General features: G+C 48.7%; 1 protein-coding gene across 8 annotated transcripts in view; it reads left to right on the forward strand.

Annotated features, from left to right (window-relative positions):
• Positions 1 to 22,583, forward strand: part of KIAA2012 (KIAA2012 ortholog) — a 225,103-nt gene that overhangs the window by 57,634 nt on the left and 144,886 nt on the right. For all 8 annotated transcript variants that reach the window (XM_083154101.1, XM_083154093.1, XM_083154100.1 and 5 more), the window contains exons 4-7: positions 3,421 to 3,583; positions 14,261 to 14,422; positions 15,996 to 16,162; positions 16,792 to 16,957. In XM_083154101.1, the coding sequence (XP_083010227.1) occupies positions 3,421 to 3,583; positions 14,261 to 14,422; positions 15,996 to 16,162; positions 16,792 to 16,957 (658 nt within the window). The remainder of the gene's footprint in view (positions 1 to 3,420; positions 3,584 to 14,260; positions 14,423 to 15,995; positions 16,163 to 16,791; positions 16,958 to 22,583) is intronic.

Below are 22,583 nucleotides of genomic sequence, written 5' to 3' on the forward strand. Positions count from 1 at the left end.
ATAATGCGCAACTGCTTGATCTTCTTCTGCCTCTCCATGTTAATGGGGGAGAGCGCGGTCAGGATGCTGTCCCGGCTACTGGGGTCTGGCAGTCTGTGGCTCCTCCTTGAAGAGAGGGTGCCCTATAGCCTGACAGCAAGTAACTTATGGCTGCGGAGGTCCGGCAGGGTCCCCGTACATGGCGCCACCACACACAGCATACAGGGCAGCAGTGGGCAGAGGGAGAGTGGTTCTGCCAGATGGTGCACAGCCAGTGCTAATGCGCTGTGGGCGAGGCACCATTGGCACACAAAGGTAGTTACAGCCCTGGCAGCATCATCAGCTCCTCTGTTGTACTTGGGGGTGGAACTTAACACTGATGACTTGTGTGGAAAGGAAGGGGAGGAGAACTGTAGAAAGGCTTGTGCCTGCATGCAACAGCCAGTCAGTCTCAGGCAGTTCTCAACACAAGCTGGGCATCCCCAACCCCCCTTCCTCCACCCGCTAAGCTCCGCCCCTTCATGGCCTGCTAAGCTCCACCCCTCACTGACCGCTAAGCTCCGACCCTCATGGAGCCCATTTTGTGTGATGATGGACACAGAATTCAGTCCCTCATGCAGCATCCGCAGCCTGACAGCCGAATCATCCTTCTCGGCTGTCAGGATCAGGAGGCAGATGCTTCATTGAGCACAGCCAGTCAGGCAGTGCTCCAACACAAGCTGAGCAGCCCCCCTTCCTCCACCCGATAAGCCCCCCCCTCACGGGCCGCTAAGCTCCGCCCAGGAACCGATAAGCTCCGCCCCCACAACCCGCTAAGCTCCGCCCCTCACATAGCCCCCTGTGGTGGACACAGCAAGTACAGTACGTACCCCGTGCAGCATCAGCAGCCTGACCCGGACAGCCGGATCATCCTTCCTGGCTGTCAGGTATACACACAGCAGCAGTGGGCTGCCCAAGTGCTGCATGACTTTACCGGCCTGGGGGGCACATGGCACCCTGACCCCCGGCCCAGCCCGCCACTGCCTGGTCCTCAAGTACCCCCAACAGTGCACGTTTCGCAGGTCTCCACACAGAATCACAGGTGCTATAATTAGCTCCATCTGTGGATCTTTTCAAATGTGCCTGAATAATGAGTGCACCTGTTGGGTGACCTGGAAAACGTGCACTGTCGGGGGTACTTGAGGACCAGGGTTGGGAACCACTGGTGTATACGTTATAGAATGATTGCTTTTGTGCTGCCTCACCCCATGGGTTGGGATCATTTGGTCTACAGCATTATGGGGAACAGTAATTAGGTCAAAACCATTAGGTCGACATGGGAAAAGGTTGACATGGGTCTAGGTCAGGGCTGGGCCTTGCATCAGTTTCAGTATGGCCACATAGCAAAACTAATGCAAAGCATCCTGGGATGTGTAGTTTATCAACATCTGGAGGGCCGCAATTGCCCAGCCCTGGTCTAGGTTGACATGGGAAAAGGTCAACATGGTTCTTGGTCGAAAGCTCATTAGTTCAACAGGTCGTTAGTTCGACAGGTCGTTAGTTCGACATTGTCTAGGTCGACAGTCAAAAGGTCAACATGGGGTTTTCCACTGTTTTTTTACCTGAATTTCAACACAGTCAACATGGACACAGTTTAAAGCGCACCGCATCCCCTCGCATCGCTCACCGAACTCGCCATGCTTCGGGCACGGCTCCTCGCTAGGCTCGGCACGCTATTTGATTCTCCCACCACACCCTAGTGGATGGTAGGGCATGAAATTCCGCCTGTCGGCACATGCCGGCTCAAAAACAGTGAAAAACTCCATGTCGATATTTTTACTGTCGACCTAGACACTGTCGAACTAATGACCTTTCGAACTAGGACCATGTCGACCTTTTCCCACTTCGACCTAGAACCATGTGGACCATAATGCTGTAGACCAAATGACCGCATGGAGGTGCTCGGACTACCTGCCTTTTACACTGCGAGGCTAAATGGATGTTTCTCCTCGATACGGTTTCCCCACGAGGGCTTAATGATGTCACCTCTGCATTGTTTCTTATACGTCTGATTCCTCGGTTAGAAAAAAATATTTTCATAAAATTTTTCTGTTATTTTAATATGTATATTAACCATTTAAGTGCCAACATCTCTGTGACAGATGTTCAAAATATCCTCTAAAAATACCAGCGTCGCTCACATTTGTTATATAAATTCATATAAAAAATGTTGTGTAAAAAGATTATGGGCGAGATTTATTCGTTTGTAATTTTTAGTATCGCACCTTATCACATTTTTCAAAATTGCATTTTTTGGGAAAAATTCAACTATTTAATGAGATGCGAATTTGCGGGCAAAAAAAATGCGATATCGTGCAATTTTTAGTCATGAAAATGTGCGATTTTGAGGACGTGTCACGGTAATGTGCGCTTTATTTATAAAAAAGACCAGCACCAAGCTCAAGGGCCGGTCCTGGTTCCCAAAATATGGGGGACAAAACGAGTAGGGGTCCCCTGTATTTCAGGAACCAGCACCGGGTCCAAACAGCCAGCAGGTAATGCCACAGCCGGGGGGGGGGGGGAGACTTTTTATACAAACCAAAGCATTTATCACCTGACTGGTCAGCCTGGGCAGCAATCATGGGGAAGTGGGGACCCCCAATAGAAGGGGTCCCCCTCTCCAGAATTTACCTACCCAGACTGAAGCCCGGGGCTGTCCCCGATGCCCCTTGAGCGTTGGGCTGATAAATGTGTAATAATAGAAATAACTATTGTGTATTGCTGGGGAACTATGAGTCCCAGCAAGCCTGCACCACATGCAGGGACTTGGAGAACCACAAGTCCCAGCATGCAGGGCATTAAAGTTTTTTTGGTAAAGTTTTCCCTAAATCGCATTCCATTAAATTTGCAAGTTGTATACTTTCTAATAAATGTGCAAATTTGTGACTAAAATTTGCATCCCATTAAGTTGGCGATTTTGGAGAATTGTGCAAATTCGTCTGTGACGTGTGTAATGTTCCATAGTGTTTGATAGTGTCACATACCTTCCAACAGTCCCGATTTTATCGGGACAGTCCCGATTGTCAGGGCCTGTCCCGCTGTCCCACCCGCGGGCGGCAGTGTCCCGCGGTGTGGGGGGCTGTTGGGAGTCCCCCCTGTCAGCTGCTAAGCAGCGGGGAATAAACGCTGTGCGCATGCGCACAGCGTCTATTCCCGCAGCCAGGGGGCTGGGGGCATGGCTAGAGGCTCACAGAGCCTCTGGGTCATGCCCCCATAGCGGCAAAATGGGGGCGTGGCCTCGCGGAAGAGCCGCGAGCATAGGCCACGCCCCCAAATTAGGCCACGTCCCCCCTGCTAAGCGACCAAAGTTGGGAGGTATGGTGTCAGGTGTGTCTGAGCCACTGTGATTCTGTATATAAAATCGCTGTCTGTATGAGTGTACATCATTTCCTCTTCCCTCAGAATGACCCCTCGCAGTCCCATTGGCAGCCATACTTACGTTTTCTAAATGAAGAGGATATTCCGTGTGAAAGACAGATCCGGCCTGGATATTCACCCAAGAGATATCTCACTCGTCTCTTCCAAACATGGGATCCAGACGCAGTTTACCGGCTGCAGCAAGCAGGTGAGCGATGAGCTGCGTGGGGAAGATTCTCATGGGCTTCATGTCGCCCTCTAGTTCCACGCTTGTCTTCTGGAGAGTACACGGTCATCTGAATTGGGCCCCAACCACATTTTCAGGGTTCTCTATGCTGGTAATTCTGCATTCACATAATATAATCTCTTATATATTTAGCCAGATCTGTCCCTAATCACCTGTGTATATAACGTTCCCGCCGAGCGGGATACACAAACCCGCCCCCCCCCCCCAGGCAAAAGTGTTCTATGTGTATAACGTTCCACACACCCCACCTCCTTCACATCACCTCCCCCCCGCACAGCCAGGGCTACAGTACACGGCCACCATCCATCATTACTCCCGCACCCCCCCCCCCTCTGCCAGCAACCAACACACCCCCCTCCCCCCGGGCACCCGCGACCCCCCTCCCGCGGGGCCCCTGTGACCCCTCCCGTGATTCGCGGGGCCCCCGCGACCCCCCCTCCCGCGATTTGCAAACCCCCGCCCCCTCCCGCGATTCACGGCACCCCCCGCGATTCTAGCCCCCCCCTACGTCCCCCCTCCCGCGATTTGCGCCACCCCCCCGGAATTTGCTGACCCCGCCCCCTCCCGCGATTCACGGCACCACCCGCGCCCCCCTCCTGCGATTTGCGGACCCCCATGGCACCTCCTGCGCCCCCTCCCACGATTCGCGACCCCCCGTGACAACCCCCCTCCCCGCGATTTACACCCCCCCTCCCCGCGATTTACACACCCCCTCCCTCGATTTGCAGACCCCCTCCCGCGATTTGCAGACCCCCCCCACCACCCCTCCCGCGATTTGCAGCCCCCACAACCCCCCCTCCCGCGATTAGCGGACCCCCGCGCGCCCCCCCCCCCTGCATTCACGGCACCCCCGTGCCCCTCCGCGATTCACGGACCCCCACAACCCCCCTCCCGCAATTTGCGGACCCCCCTTCCAGCGATTCAAGGCACCCCCACGCCCCCTCCCGCAATTTGCAGACCCCGCCCCCTCCTGCTAATCGCAGATCCGCGCAAACCCCCCCCCTCCCGCAATTTGCAGACCCGCCTGACCCCTTTCTGGCAATTCACCCCCCAGCAGACTCCCACGACCCCGCTCCTACATTTCACATACCCCCGTGACAATGGGGGATCCCCTGCGCCCCCCCTCCTTTGATTCACGGCACCCCCACGCCCCGACCGCGATTCACGGACCCCCACAATTCTCTGACCCCCACAACCCCCCTCCCGCAATTTGGGGACCCCCCCCCTGCAATTTGCGGACCCCCGCACCCTCCCGCAATTCGCGGACCCCACGGTCCTCTGCACCAGCGCCACAACTTTTATCAATGTCTTGCCCACATACCACTATTATACAGCCTCCTGCTCTCATGCACCCCCATCCTCCCTCCCAGTGGGAGGAAACGCTCACCCACTGCCAGGAGCTGCATACTGTCAATGATTTCAAATCATCGATGGTTTATGGCCGATGTTGAATACTTTTGCCATCGATGTGGGAGGACCAGATGGTTTCCCTACATCAATGGCAAAGGAGAACCGATCAAGTTTCAGATATATTGGATGACCATCGATAGCTACAACAATCGATGGTTATCCAAGTAATATGTTACTACTATCGATGGCATGGTGCAAAATCGCCATCAATGCCAACCATCGATGGCGTCTGCACCAATGCCCATCCCTACTCTGCAAAAGCCAAAAACCTTTACTACCCCTCATGCCCACACATCTCTATCACTGCCCTGCCTCCTGCCCCGTAACTTCCGCCAGTGGGGACCCACTCACCCTGTGTTGCCCACATTCCCCTATCATGCTTTACCACCCAGCCTCCTGCTCTCATGCACCCTAACTCCCACCCAGTAGGAGGAGACACTGACTCAGGGCCACCGCCCTGTACTCCTGTGCTGCCATGCTGGACCCTCACCCACTGGCAGAAGCTGCACAGTGTCCCCCACCCTCCTCTTTAGTCCCCCTTATGCCCACACATCCATAACACTACCCAGCCTCCTGTTTTCCTGTGTCGTGACCTCCGCCATTGGGGAGCCGCTGACTCAAAAACACCCTACTATACTATTGCACACACACTCCTAAACAACACGCACACACTCCCCCCACACCATACTTGCCTACTTTTGAAACCTAATTTCAGGGAGATTATAGTTAGCAAGAGAATTTTGTACAGCGCTCCATTGAGGGGGCGTGTCAGGCTCCACCCTAAGGGCGTGTCTAGTTCCATATAAGGAGAGATTGTGAAAAGCAATTGTGAACGTGGCATCTAGAAGCATGGGTGTGTACTGCTATATCCGAGACGAATCTTTTAAAATTACTTATATCCAAATATAGATGAGCCCCAAAGCAATTAGTAAGAGCTATGGGGAAATGGCACTGATGATTCATTGTAAATATCTGTCTCTAAGGGCAGGACGTACTAAAGGGGGTTTTATCGCATTTTCCTATTTACTAATACCAGTCCGCCCCGTCTTCGCCTGGGTGGCGATACCCTATAGAAGCCTATGGGCTTCTATCGCCGCTCGCCGTCCGCGCGCCCTCCCCCCCCCCCCTCCCGTCCTCCTTTGATCTCCTCCTCCCCCAGCAGGTGTCACAGCTGGGAGGACATCCGGCTGCAGGGGGGGAGGAGGAGACGCAGGGGGACACTGGCAGCTGCTGGGATGTGACGGAGACCCCCGCAGACCATATCACAGGTATCGCGGGGGTCTCCATCACCGCAACCTGATGCTAGCCGCATATGTTAGTACATATGTGGCAGCATCGCGGCGGCTGTCAGGCGAAGGGCGGCGATGTATATTAATACATCCCACCCTAATTCCTTTTGTTCCCCAAAAATGTAAGTGTAATGTGGGCTAGGTGAAATGAGGGAGATTGCTAGACTAATGAGGGAGATTGCTCAATGTACATCTTACTCTGTAACTGCTTTTTAATTAAACAAAACAATACAATACACGCCCCCTTCCAAATCGCAGGAGTGGCGCGTGGGCAAATTGCGGGAGGTGGGCTGGGGGGGGGGGGTGTGGCGTGAATTGCGGGAGGGGGGGGTCGCGAATTGCGGGAGGGGGGTGCCCGCAAATCGCGGGAGGGGGGTACGTGGGGTTTGTGGCGAATCGCGCGGGGTTTGTGGCCCGCGAATCACAGGAGTGGCGCGCGGGGCGCGGACAAATTGCGGGAGGTGGGCTGGGGGGGGGTGTGGCGTGAATTGCGGGAGGGGGGGGGTCACGAATTGCGGGAGGGGGGTGCCCGCAAATCGCGGGAGGGGGGGTCGCGGGTGTCTCGCGAATCGCGGGAGGGGGGTTCACGGGGGGGTGCTGTGAATCGTGGGGGGCCCGCGAATTTGTCTGGCAGCATGGGGAGGCAGAGGGTGTCTGTCACTGTGGGCTGGTTCTCTGTCACTATGTGAGTGTGTGTGGGCGGAGTCAGAGGCTCCACCCAGCGTTATAGACACACTCACACATTGAGTGACAGATGTAGCCAAATATATGAGATTTCACCTATAACTCAAGTTGCAATACAGGCATCTTACATACAATTCTAACCATATGTCTCACAATACAAACGTTCACAAATTAAGGGGGGCGCAACCCTTACGCCGGTGTGAAGAGCGCCCGTAGTGCGCGATGAATCACCTAGTTACAATAATATTTATGTAGAGCTCTTTCTCCAACAGGACTCAAATAAAAAACAAAGCACATAGGGGCAGATTCAGTACTGAGAGCATATAGGGCCTGATTCAGATCCGTTCGGTACTGCATGCATTAGCACGCAGTACCGATGTAGTGCGTCTGCGCAGGCGGGTATCTGCGCATGTGCAGGCGTATGGTGCGTGCACCCACGGCGACCTTTCGGGTCGCCGGGTGCACGTACCCATGCCGGCGTGGGGGGGGGGGGGGGAGAGATGGGCGGGGGGCGCCGGGCTTGCTCCATTACCATATGGGAACGCCCAGCGTTCCATGGGCGTTCCCATGAGAACGCTGGGCGTTCTCATGGTAATGAGGGAGTGGCGCGGGTGTGGGGGGCGGGTAGCTGACAATCACCGGATGTAAGCTGCCCGGCCGTATCCACGCCAGCGTGCACGCATATATACGCAACTGAAAAGTGACCATCGACAGATGTGGGCGGTTGCCCGAGCCATGCGAATGGATGTTTATGCAAAACATCCATTCGTAGCTGTTCGGGCGAAGCCGCACTTTGAGGGGGCGGACGTTCGCCGGGCGGGGTTTGGTAGACTCACAAGGCTACGAATTCAGCCATAGGTTTCTATGGGGGATGCGAAGCTGCCCAATGTATCAACATCGCACCTCTGGGCTATCGCAAAAACAGAAATGTGGGGCGCTCTTGGGTATCGGGATGAAAGGAAGTTGATTCAGCACAATGTTTAAAAAAGTATCACAAATTTATTACACAATAATGCATGTAAGACACATACCAAATGGTACTAAATGACTCTAAACATATGAAAAAAATATAGGAAATAAAAATAAAAATAAAAATGAGACTTAAAAATAAAAAATGAACAAAAAAATGAAAAATAACAAATTAAAAAATGAAATAAAAAAGAATTACAGAATAAATAAAAAATTTAAAATTTAAGATTGGACTTTGCAGGTAATAGATGTCAGCACATCCAACTGTTTAAGGTGCAATTGATAACCTAGCGCAATCCACCAGTGTGGATTTGATCTCCTTTACCCTTTGATGGGGTCTGGCAAGTGGGTATATGTGAAAATATACTGGATGCAGTTCCTTGTAAAGGTTTATAAGTCCAGTTGTTTAATTGAGACCGGTATTTATATAAAGCGCTAGTGTGCACACTCAGTTTTCATCAAACTTAGCTTTGCAAAGCAATGATACAATTGAAGCGAGATTGGGAGCAAGGACTTCTGTTTGTTGTTGTTGCATGTGAAACAGTGTCCGTCCTGTCCCCTTTCAAGCTCTTACCAGTGGTTGATCAGCTGGCGTATTTTTCAATGTTGCGCTGAGTGGAAAGAACAACACTCCAGCGCCCGCTCTCTCCGTCCTCCGCTCGGCTTTTAGGTGTATAGCGCCGGTCAGCTGGAAGTGGTATCTGGCAGTGACCGCTTTCTCCTGCCTCTTTCTCCGCTTAAGGAATCACACGGCGCTCTGCCACAGCGTCCGTGGACAGTGATGTATTGGCGGCTTGGAGGGGGTGTCAGCAGTCGGCTCAGCGTCAAGCAGGTACTGTGGAGATAAGAGCGTCTATCCTGGATAATACTGGAACGCGTTTCGCCGCGCACTGGGCGGCTTTGTCAACCAAGTGTGAGGTGTATCCTCACAGGTCTGTTTAAATGCTGGTCTCTTAATGCAGCTCAGGTGTCTCTCATTATCTAATCACCTATGTGGTTTCTCAAGCTGTATTTCTCCCTTTAGGAGTGCATAGTATTGTTTCTTATGGGTGAAGTTCTGTATCCCATTAATAGCAAGTGCGGTTTTTCAATATTATTGGACTAATAATTGTGACAATATATAAAATATGCAAATCTTTAAAATAAACAATGAATAATAAATAATGAAAAATAAATAAAGAATGGAACATAAAAATAAAAAAATAAATAAAAATAGAAATAGAAATAAAAATAAAATAAAAATAAAAATAAAAATAAAGTATAATCTATAGATGTAGGTAATGAACACTAGAAATTAGAGAAATATATATATGTATAGAGACAAATAAATAAGGAATAAATGTATAAATAATAATATTAATAATAGTAGTGGTACATAGTAATAGTAGATGGAAATACACCTTTTTACACATGCAGAATTAAATAGTTCAATTTCTGGACCAACAGATAGTTGGTGCTTCTTGTATGAGCCGCTTTATCGGCTTTCCTTTCTTTTAACTTTTGCGGACAGACATGTGGTGTTCCCTTATCTAAATACAAATATGTACATCCTTAAGTGAAACCAAATGTCTCAATATATCTTGTGTATGCAGTCCACCTACAATCTTATAGTGTCGACAGACTGCATGTCCACAATTAGTTAAGGACATTACTTCTTTAAGGGAAAAAACCCACTAAATAAACGCAATGAGTCGCGTCAGGTTATTGCAAGATAATCTATAAAAATGAGAGGTAGACAAATAATCCTATACATCTAAGCATATAGTAAGAACAGAAAGACAAAGATAGCAGGTGAGATAAGATTAAATATATGCAAATCTCACCTTACCTAAATAAGGGGAGAGAGAACAAATCACTAGTATGTTCAAGTGACATGTAATAGTTCTTTACTCATCTAATATCTCAGCTATTGCGCCCGTACATGTGTGTGCTTACATATCATACACACTCACATATAGGGGCACATGCTGATGGAAGGGAGAACAAATGGGACCACAAGGATGATTTTATACTATCCAAATTAATATATAAATAAATAAATTCATACTGTATACTGATCATTGATATAAATTAAATAATTGGGTGAACTAGGGAGAAGGAAGTTTTATGGAATAGAGAAGGAGTTCAAAACCGGGCAGAACGATTCAGAGTATGCATATCAAAATAAGAGACCCATAGTTGGTTCAGATGGTAAGCCGAATGGTGGATACTAGCTCAAATGAACTCTAGATCTATGTTTTCATTCAAGCCTTGGGGTTTAAGTGATTGTAGTTTCAGGATCCACGGCGGCGTGGATCCTGAAACTACAATCACTTAAACCCCAAGGCTTGAATGAAAACATAGATCTAGAGTTCATTTGAGCTAGTATCCACCATTCGGCTTACCATCTGAACCAACTATGGGTCTCTTATTTTGATATGCATACTCTGAATCGTTCTGCCCGGTTTTGAACTCCTTCTCTATTCCATAAAACTTCCTTCTCCCTAGTTCACCCAATTATTTAATTTATATCAATGATCAGTATACAGTATGAATTTATTTATTTATATATTAATTTGGATAGTATAAAATCATCCTTGTGGTCCCATTTGTTCTCCCTTCCATCAGCATGTGCCCCTATATGTGAGTGTGTATGATATGTAAGCACACACATGTACGGGCGCAATAGCTGAGATATTAGATGAGTAAAGAACTATTACATGTCACTTGAACATACTAGTGATTTGTTCTCTCTCCCCTTATTTAGGTAAGGTGAGATTTGCATATATTTAATCTTATCTCACCTGCTATCTTTGTCTTTCTGTTCTTACTATATGCTTAGATGTATAGGATTATTTGTCTACCTCTCATTTTTATAGATTATCTTGCAATAACCTGACGCGACTCATTGCGTTTATTTAGTGGGTTTTTTCCCTTAAAGAAGTAATGTCCTTAACTAATTGTGGACATGCAGTCTGTCGACACTATAAGATTGTAGGTGGACTGCATACACAAGATATATTGAGACATTTGGTTTCACTTAAGGATGTACATATTTGTATTTAGATAAGGGAACACCACATGTCTGTCCGCAAAAGTTAAAAGAAAGGAAAGCCGATAAAGCGGCTCATACAAGAAGCACCAACTATCTGTTGGTCCAGAAATTGAACTATTTAATTCTGCATGTGTAAAAAGGTGTATTTCCATCTACTATTACTATGTACCACTACTATTATTAATATTATTATTTATACATTTATTCCTTATTTATTTGTCTCTATACATATATATATTTCTCTAATTTCTAGTGTTCATTACCTACATCTATAGATTATACTTTATTTTTATTTTTATTTTATTTTTATTTCTATTTCTATTTTTATTTATTTTTTTATTTTTATGTTCCATTCTTTATTTATTTTTCATTATTTATTATTCATTGTTTATTTTAAAGATTTGCATATTTTATATATTGTCACAATTATTAGTCCAATAATATTGAAAAACCGCACTTGCTATTAATGGGATACAGAACTTCACCCATAAGAAACAATACTATGCACTCCTAAAGGGAGAAATACAGCTTGAGAAACCACATAGGTGATTAGATAATGAGAGACACCTGAGCTGCATTAAGAGACCAGCATTTAAACAGACCTGTGAGGATACACCTCACACTTGGTTGACAAAGCCGCCCAGTGCGCGGCGAAACGCGTTCCAGTATTATCCAGGATAGACGCTCTTATCTCCACAGTACCTGCTTGACGCTGAGCCGACTGCTGACACCCCCTCCAAGCCGCCAATACATCACTGTCCACGGACGCTGTGGCAGAGCGCCGTGTGATTCCTTAAGCGGAGAAAGAGGCAGGAGAAAGCGGTCACTGCCAGATACCACTTCCAGCTGACCGGCGCTATACACCTAAAAGCCGAGCGGAGGACGGAGAGAGCGGGCGCTGGAGTGTTGTTCTTTCCACTCAGCGCAACATTGAAAAATACGCCAGCTGATCAACCACTGGTAAGAGCTTGAAAGGGGACAGGACGGACACTGTTTCACATGCAACAACAACAAACAGAAGTCCTTGCTCCCAATCTCGCTTCAATTGTATCATTGCTTTGCAAAGCTAAGTTTGATGAAAACTGAGTGTGCACACTAGCGCTTTATATAAATACCGGTCTCAATTAAACAACTGGACTTATAAACCTTTACAAGGAACTGCATCCAGTATATTTTCACATATACCCACTTGCCAGACCCCATCAAAGGGTAAAGGAGATCAAATCCACACTGGTGGATTGCGCTAGGTTATCAATTGCACCTTAAACAGTTGGATGTGCTGACATCTATTACCTGCAAAGTCCAATCTTAAATTTTAAATTTTTTATTTATTCTGTAATTCTTTTTTATTTCATTTTTTAATTTGTTATTTTTCATTTTTTTGTTCATTTTTTATTTTTAAGTCTCATTTTTATTTTTATTTTTATTTCCTATATTTTTTTCATATGTTTAGAGTCATTTAGTACCATTTGGTATGTGTCTTACATGCATTATTGTGTAATAAATTTGTGATACTTTTTTAAACATTGTGCTGAATCAACTTCCTTTCATCCCGATACCCAAGAGCGCCCCACATTTCTGTTTTTGGTTTCTGTAATTTTGGAGGTTGGCAACCCTCCTACGTGGTGGCTGCTGGGCATCGAGTTACATCACAGTCATCCCCAGCGCCTAAGGCAAATTTCTCTTGCACTTCTGGGCTATCGCCATTGTAATGTGGCGATAACCCATTGTAGCCTATAGCTACACTGCGTAAAGAGGGGTCGGCGGGGGTCAGCGTATAACCGCGCATGCGCTGACCTCCCGGCTTCCGGGTTAGGGCTTCGCAGGGACGGGCTCCTGTCGGAGCCCTGTCCCTTAAAAATGATACATTCCCCCGATATGATCGCATTTTACAACGCGATCCTTGGCGGTAATATTCCGTAATTGTAAATGCGATCATGATAAATGGGCCCCATATACACTACGTGCAGCCGGAGGTATCGGTGTGACCGCCACTGCTACCACCATCTGACCACCTGTTGTAATGAGCCAGCAGACACAATTCCCCCGATACAACCGTGACACTGGCAGGAATACAACTCCGCTATGCACTGCAGGGGACAGATGTAACAGGTGCAGAGAGACCTGGGTCACACCATGTGCACTGCAGGGAGGCAGATGTAACATGTGCAGAGAGACCTGGGTAAAACCATGCTGCACTGCAGGAGGGGCAGATGTAATGTGTGCAGAGAGACCAGGGTAACACCATGCGGCACTGCAGGTGGGGCAGATGTAACGTGTGCAGAGAGACCTGGGTAACACCATGCGGCACTGCAGGAGGGGCAGATGTAACGTGTGCAGAGAGACCTGGGTAACACCATGCGGCACTGCAGGAGGGGCAGATGTAACGTGTGCAGAGAGACCTGGGTAACACCATGCGGCACTGCAGGTGGGGCAGATGTAACGTGTGCAGAGACCTGGGTAACACCATGCGGCACTGCAGGTGGGGCAGATGTAACGTGTGCAGAGAGACCTGGGTAACACCATGCGGCACTGCAGGTGGGGCAGATGTAACGTGTGCAGAGAGACCTGGGTAACACCATGCGGCACTGCAGGTAGAGTAGATGTATCGTGCAGAGAGAGCTGGGTAACACCATGCAGCACTGCAGGTGGGGCAGATGTAACACGTGCAGAGAAAGTTAGATATGGGTGGGATGTAAATTGCAGTGTAAAAATAGAGCAGCCAGTATTTACCCTGCACAGAAAAAAATATACCTCAACCAAATCTACGTCTACATGTTCCATCTGCCCCCCTGCACTGCAGCATGGTTTTTGCCCTGCGATTCGTTCTGATATCTGCACAATCTCGGATCCTGTCCTTATATAATCACATCCCACAATGCCGTCTTACAGATGATAACACAGTGCTGTAGGTTATTGGAAGGATGTTTATTCTCACATCTGTGGCTCTTTATGGGATGGACACAACATGGTGGTGGTCATCTCAGAACCAGATAATGGAGTTTTTACAAGACAGAACTACATTAAATGGAAACACAGCTATACAGACGGCGACCAAAGTTCATAAAGTTACCCTGAAAGATTTCCGGCACTTCCCCAACATTCTGTGTGTTACTTGCAGATGAGGGGATCCCCCGTACAGTGCTGGTGGTCTCCACAAGACCGGAGATGTTCTACACAGAGTGTGGTCCAATACACGGACACGGAAAGTTCTCTGTGACCAACTTTCGCTTCTCCTTCTTCTGTTTTCAGGTAGCCTCAGAGACTCTGTGCAGCTGCAGCAGCTCATAGCCTGCGCGGGGGACAGCAGCGGTCGGCACCCCGACTTGTCATACAGCCCCCCCAAATATAATCGCTTGCCTGTCTACAGCTCTCTTCCCCACTGGCCTAATGGTGATGCATTCAGCAGTACAGGTATATAGATCTCTTATCCTCCCCAGTGTCATTCTTCTGGGTCACCCCCTTCTCAAACACCTCCCAATTCACCGACATGCACCCGCTGATTTCTTGTGTTCCATCTATCTACTGGCACTGCCAAACCATGGCACATAGGCCTATATATACAGTATATACAAGTATTTGTATCATGTCCCATGCTGATCCTGAATAACCAGGGCCGCCGAGAGGGGGGGAGTAATAATTACCTTCCCCTACTTCCTGAAGGGGCCTGGTGGAGCCCTGGTCCGGCCCCCCTCCCCCCCCATACCTTCCCCCTCCATCCCTCCCGGGCAGCAGCACACACCTACAGCAGGCTCAGCATGAGCATCACACTGACACAGGGTTGCCGACTTTATAAAAATCCTCTCCGGGAGAAGCCCGGAGAGGAATCTTGCAGTACGAGTTTTGGGGGCGGGGGCTTAACTGTGACGTCATTAAGCCCCGCCCCCATTACATCAAATAGCAGAAATGACTGATATCCATGGAGGGGGCGAGGCTAAAATGACACGATTGTGCCGTTTTAGCTCCGCCCCCTCCCCTGAGACCCGCGGATTGCGGCATATAAATGCCGCGATCGGGGGCTCAGTGGGGGTCCCACTGATTCCGGGAGGGTTGCCCACCCTTCCGGGGGCCGGGAGGAAGGACCCGATTTTCGGGAGACTCCCGCAAATTCCGGGAGGGTCGGCAACCCTGCACTGACAGTGTGTGAGCTCATGCGGAGCCTGCTGTCAGCACAGCACATGCTGTAGGTGTGTGCTGCTGCTGAGGTGCTGGGGTGTGCAATAACATGCCCCCTTCAAATTTTATCACCCACCTTAAACACATACCCTCCAACATCTGGAGGGCAGAAATCGGTGCACATTCAGAAAGGGGGCGTGGTCAAATGGACATGGTCAGCAGAAAGGGGTGTGGCCAAATCCCCTCTCCGAATATGTATTGGCATCAATTAAGATCATATACCCGGGGCCCCAGTATGACCTGGGTATCATGTTAGCTCACCTGCTTTCTTTGCCCCCCCGGGGCCTCCTCAGCCGCCCATCAGCTCAAATACTGTGAGCGGCGCCTCTGTGCTCTGTGGTTTGCACTGGCTTTGCACTCCCCTGGGAACGAAGACAAGGTGCAGGGGTTCCGGGGAGAAATCCCTAAGCAAGGGGAGGACTGCCGTCCCACTGAGTCTCCGAGTCTCCCTGCAGTGCAACCTGGGAAATGTAGTCTTGGCAGGCCACTAGGAGCAGCCGGAGGGCAGTGTAACAAACAGATGAAGACTACAATTCCCAGAGTCGGAGGAGCCTTCTGTCAGAAATCGGTACAATTGGTACAGTTAGATTTAGCCGGTACAGACCATTAAAAAACGGTACAGTTGGAGGGTATGTAAACATTTTGGGTGGGTGCGATTAGGCCATGCCCACAGAATTATACCGGGGCCCGACACACCTCTCGGCTGCCCTGTGAATAACATACAGCATTTCTGATGGCTGATAAATATTATTACTATAAATGTCAGACGCTCTGATGAAGGTCCTGCGCTGTGTTGTCTTCCCCTGGTTAGGGCACTGCACCCCTGTAGCGGAGGAGACTGGCAATGAAGGGGAGCTGGGCTATGATGTGGGAATACTTGGAACACATGGAACGAAGTCTGAAGTACCCCAACCAAGCTCGGAATACACTGCATCTGGCATCTTATATAGGAGGAAGGATCGGGGTAACGCAACCACGGTAATGTGCCGCTCACACACAACAAGGCGGTGCTGCTGTACATGTAGTAATGTCGCCCGGTATCCCGACCAGCACCATCACTCTGCATCCTGCCATCTAGGATGTAATCGGATGTCATCATGTTCTCCTGATGGGATCTAGTGTGTCCCAGGCCATGACCATACAGAGACACCCTGATTATTGTGCAATGAGCAGTAACCTTACCATATACAGGGTCCCCATTGTCCTGGTATTTCCTGTCTGCCAGACCTGTCCCACAGTCCATTGGGAGAAAGGCGCTATGGGGGTTATTCTAGTCCATTCTTTCTGACAAAATCCTTCTTAGATGGACAAAACCATGTGCACTGCGGGTGGGGCAGATGTAACTTGTGCAGAGAGAATTAGATTTGGGTGGGGTTTTTCTTCAAAGTGAGATCTATATTGAAGTGTAAAATCATGCAGTCAGTATTTTCCCTGCACAAAAACAAAATAACTCACCCAAATCTAATTCTCTCTGCACATGTTACATCTGCCCCCCTGCAGTGCACATGGTTTTGTCCATCTAAGAAGGATTTTGTCAGAAAGAATGAACTAGAATAAACCCCCTATGTAACATATTTCTCTTATTCCCCACATTTGGCCTAGTGCAGGGGGCAGTACAGCACCATGCGCGAGGCAGAGATGAGCAGTCCAACACAGAGACTTCGGTCCCCACAGACGTCTACTTAGGGAAGGACAACGCTTCATCCCCCCACGGGAAGCCTCACACCACGTTCTATGGGGGATCCTTCGCAGGACGATGGAAGTACCCTCACAGTGAGTAACCCTCTGACACCAGACACACATATATATATATATATATATATATATATATATATATATATATATATATATATACATACACACACCTGTGTGCGTTTTGTCCTCTGCTTTAAAATAAGCTCAAATCTCTCTCTCTCTCGGCCCTGTCGCAGTACCACATGCACCCAGATATAGTAATAAGTGCATGTAATATCCTACACAGAGAAGTAGCCACCAGTACATGCCCCCGGCCCTGTCGCAGTACCGCATGTACCCAGATACAGTAATAAGCGCATGTACTATCCTACACAGAAGTAGCCACCACTACATGCACCCGGCCCTGTCGCAGTACCACATGCGCCCAGATACAGTAATAAGCGCATGTAATATCCTACACAGAGTAGTAGCCACCAGTACATGCCCCCGGCCCTGCCGCAGTACCACATGCGCCCAGATACAGTAATAAGCGCATGTACTATACTACACAGAGGAGTAGCCACCACTACATGCACCTGGCCCTGCCATAGTACCACATGCACCCAGATACAGTAATAAGCGCATGTACTATCCTACACAGAAGTAGCCACCACTAAATGCACCCGGCCCTGTCGCAGTACCACATGCGCCCAGATACAGTAATAAGCGCATGTAATATCCTACACAGAGTAGTAGCCACCAGTACATGCCCCCGGCCCTGTCGCAGTACCGCATGTACCCAGATACAGTAATAAGCGCATGTACTATCCTACACAGAAGTAGCCACCACTACATGCACCCGGCCCTGTCGCAGTACCACATGCGCCCAGATACAGTAATAAGCGCATGTAATATCCTACACAGAGTAGTAGCCACCAGTACATGCCCCCGGCCCTGCCGCAGTACCACATGCGCCCAGATACAGTAATAAGCGCATGTACTATACTACACAGAGGAGTAGCCACCACTACATGCACCTGGCCCTGCCATAGTACCACATGCACCCAGATACAGTAATAAGCGCATGTAATATCCCACAGAGGAGTAGCCGCCACTCGATACTCCCGGCGGTGGTACAACATCCACCACACACGTATACACAGGTGTCACAAAAGAAACAGCAGATAAAAAAACAAAACATTGCTTCTATGTGCCTTTGAAGAATATTATCCACTTTTATTTATGCTCCTTTTTGTGTTAAGGTGTTGGTGACATCTTGAAGGTGTACATTTTGGGCAGCATTTTACACCACCTACAATCACTGGGTATATTTTTATGCTTTGCAATCAGGTCTGAATTAGGCCAATTTTTCCTTCTAGCACCTGCAGTTCCTCTTTACTGCCTGGGTTGTCACTCTCTACTGTGGTGTTTCTAGCACAGTCTGATCTTTATCTCAATACAGACCAGACTGTGCTAGAAGCACCAAGGCAGACAGCGATGCCCCAGGCAGGAAAGACCAGGTGCATGGCTTTAGAAACATGCAGGGTGCTAGAATAACACCAGTAATATTTACAGTACCTGGATAAATGGCTGCACTCAAGGGCGTAACTACCATAGGTGCAAGGTGTGCAGCTGCTATGGGGCCCAGAGCTGAAGGGGGCCCATCTTTGCTGTCTAAGTAATATGTTTTACATACATTTATCACCATCAGTTGCTAAATAGGGGGCCTTTACAAATTTTTGCTATAGGGCCCACGAATATCTAGGTACGCCTCTGGCTGCACTATACAATGTTATGTACTTACGCAAAGTGTATCACCAGCAAGCCCTTCCATGTACACACACTGTGGCAGAGGCACGCACGTGGTATCGGACTGGCCAAAGGATATTCTAATTACTGTACTCATACATCGCTCTGCATAAACTCCTATGAGCCCTTTGCTGTAATATTCTATGTATGTGAATTACACAGGGTTGCCTACCTGAACCTCTCCAGGAGGACACAATGCTCTGTTCCTGTACATCCCTGGTAATGTAGGATTGCCAACACCTGTGGGGAGCTGGGTAATTGATAAGAAAGGTGTCACCACAGGTGCTGGCAATCCAACATTACCAGGGAAGTCCAGGAACAGAGCACTGTGTCCTCCAGAAGAGGGGCATGCTGGGAGGTATGGATAATGTAGGATTGCCAGCACCTGTCGGTAGCTAAGTTACTGATAAGAAAGATGTCACCACAGGTGCTGGCAATCATACATTACCAGGGAAGCCCAGGAACAGAGCATTGTGTCCTCCTGGAGAGGGGCATGCTGGGAGGTATGGATAATGTATGATTGCCAGCACCTGTGGGGAGCTAGGTAACTGATAAGAAAGGTGGCACCACAGGTGCTGGCAATCCTACATTACCAGGGAAGCCCAGGAACAGAGCATTGTGTCCTCCTGGAGAGGGGCATGCTGGGAGGTATGGATAATGTATGTTTGCCAGCACCTGTGGGGAGCTAGGTAACTGATAAGGAAGGTGTCACCACAGGTGCTGGCGATCATACATTACCAGGGAAGCCCAGGAGCAGAGCATTGTGTCCTCCTGGAGAGGGGCATGCTGGGAGGTATGGATAATGTAGGATTGCCAGCACCTGTGGGGAGCTAGGTAACTGATAAGAAAGGTGTCACCACAGGTGCTGGCAATCCTACATTACCAGGGAAGCCCAGGAACAGAGCATTGTGTCCTCCTGGAGAGGGGCATGCTGTGAGGTATGGATAATGTATGATTGCCAGCACCTGTGGGGAGCTAGGCAACTGATAAGAAAGGTGTCACCACAGGTGCTGGCAATCCTACATTACCAGGGAAGCCCAGGAACAGAGCATTGTCTCCTCCTGGAGAGGGGCATGCTGGGAGGTATGGATAATGTAGGATTACCAGCACCTGTGGGGAGCCAGGTAACTGATAAGAAAGGTGTCACCACAGGTGCTGGCAATCATACATTACAAGGGAAGTCCAGTAACAGAGCATTGTGTCCTCCTGGAGAGGGGCATGCTGGGAGGTATGAATAATGTATGATTGCCAGCACCTGTGGGGAGCTAGGTAACTGATAAGAAAGGTGTCACCACAGGTGCTGGCAATCCTACAATACCAGGGAAGTCCAGGAACAGAGCATTTTCTCCCTGAAGGAGAGGGTCAGGTAGGCAACCCATGGAATTACAATTCTATCTTGAAATCACCATAACTGCTAACCTGTGTTATGCCCATTGCATAACCAGTGTTGTATTGGATGTGTTTTGAGCCTTTGGGTTACCTGTTTGAAGCTGTTGTTCAGTGAGATGTAATTTTTTAGAGTATACTTGGCCTAGTGTAACCTCAACTGTACCTTCTCCCAATCAGGCCTGCTATATATCTGCATATAGGGCCTTATTCTAGTTCACTCTTTATGACAAAATCCTTCTTAGATGGACAAAACCATGTGCACTGCAGGGGGGCAGATGTAAATGTGTAGAGAGAATTAGAGTTGGGTGAGTTATTTTGTTTCTGTCCAACGTAAATACTGGCTGCTTTATTTTTACACTGCAATATAGATCTCACTTTGAAGTAAAACCCCACCCAAATCTAATTCTCTCTGCACAAGTTACATCTGCCCCACCTGCAGTGCACACGATTTTGTCCATCTAAAAATGATTTTGTCAGAGTGAACTAGAATAAGGGCCATAGTCAGAGGGCAGTTGTCTAGTTAGAAATATACCAAGTGAGAAATTACAAAGTGGGAATTACTCTTAAAAGCATACTTGCCTACCTGACCCTCTCCATGAGGGAGAAAATGCTCTGTTCCTCGATTTCCCTGGTAATGTATGATTGCCATCACCTGTGGTGAGCTAGGTAATTGATAGGGAAGGCGTTTCACGACAGGTGAAGGCAATCATACATTACCAGGGAAATCGAGGAACAGAGCATTTTCTCCCTCATGGAGAGGGTCAGGTAGGCAAGTATGCTTAAAAGAACATCAAGCAAGGTAAATCCAATACTCACACAATATTACTATACTGATCCATTCTACTTAACCCTGTCTCTAACATACACACAATCCCATCATGCTCACCCAACTGTTACTTCTCATTTCATTCCATGGAATACTCACCAAACTTCAACCACACCACTCTGTGCACATTGCCTCTTCCATTATTTACTCCCCTCTTCTAAACACTCATGAGCTCTTTACTTACTTCTCTACATGTACTTTTACGTCCATATCCCACCACCAATACAAAATAACACAAAACATCCACCTATATCTATCTATCAATATCTACCTCTCCTTTCTAATCTTATTAGCTGGTGACATCTCACCAAACCCAGGCCCCAACCACCTGTCCCACTCAGATTTAACTGGTTCTAAAGCCCTGTACACACGGGGGAGATATATTGCTCAGTTTCTCCTTTTCATCAGCGACCAGAGATGGTCGCTGATGAAAGGGAACCTCTGCCGGGCGGTGCCGCAGAGGTAATCAGCTGGTCGCAGGAGCAAGCTCCTCTGACCAGCGATTAGAATTGGGTTGAAAACAGGAGCGTGCACCCGGCGATTTATCGCTGGGGCACACTCCCATCAATGGCAATATGGTCGCCTGCGACCATATTTCCAGCGATTTCAGCCCCTATCGCCCCCGTGTGTACACAGCTTAAGTCTTAGAAATCCAGCTAACCTCATAAATATCACATGCCTCCCACCAAACAACGTAAATGTGTCCTATTGAATGCACGCTCTGTTTGCAACAAATTGACATCCATCCACGACCTCTTCATATCTCACAACTTCAACCTGATGGCTATTACAGAAACATTGCTTACACAATCAGACACGGCCTCGCCTGCAGCACTGTCACATGGTGGTTTCAATCTCACTCACACCTCCAGGCCTCGTAACTGTAACATGGTCACACAGTCAGACACAGCCTCCCCTGCAGCACTGTCACATGGTGGTTTCAATCTCACTCACACCTCAAGGCCTGGTAACTGTAACATGGTCACACAGTCAGACACAGCCTCCCCTGCAGCACTGTCACATGGTGGTCTCCACTTCACACACACCTTCAGGCCTGGTAACTGTAACATGGTCAGACACGGCTTCCCCTGCAGCACTGTCACATGGTGGTCTCCCCCTCACTCACACCTCCAGGCCTGGTAACTGTAACATGGTCAGACGGACAGACACTGCCTCCCCTGCAGCCCTGTCACATGGTGGTTTCCACCTCGCTCACACCGCCAGGCCTGGTAACATGGTCACACAATCAGACACGGTCTCCCATGCAGCACTCTCACATGGTGGTCTCCACCTCACACACCTCCAGCCTGGTAACTGTAACATGGTCACAGACAGACACGGCCTTCCCTGCAGCACTGTCACATGGTGGTCTCCACTTCACTCACTCCTCCAGGCCTGGTAACAGTAACATGGTTATACAGTCAGACACGGCCTCCCCTGCAGCAGTCACATGGTGGTCTCAACCTCACTCACACCCCCAGGCCTGGTAACTGTAACATGGTCACACAGTCAGACACGGCCTCCCCTGCAGCACTGTCACATGGTGGTCTCCACCACACTCACACTCCCAGGCCTGGTAACCGTAACATGGTCACACAATCAGACACTGCCTACCCTGCAGCACTGTCACATGGTGGTCTCCACCTCACTCACACCTCCAGGCCTGGTAACTGTAACATGGTCAAACACGGCCTCCCCTGC

This window comes from Crinia signifera, chromosome 7, assembly GCF_055691185.1.
Source record: "Crinia signifera chromosome 7, ASM5569118v1, whole genome shotgun sequence".
NCBI classification, from domain to species: domain Eukaryota; kingdom Metazoa; phylum Chordata; class Amphibia; order Anura; family Myobatrachidae; genus Crinia; species Crinia signifera.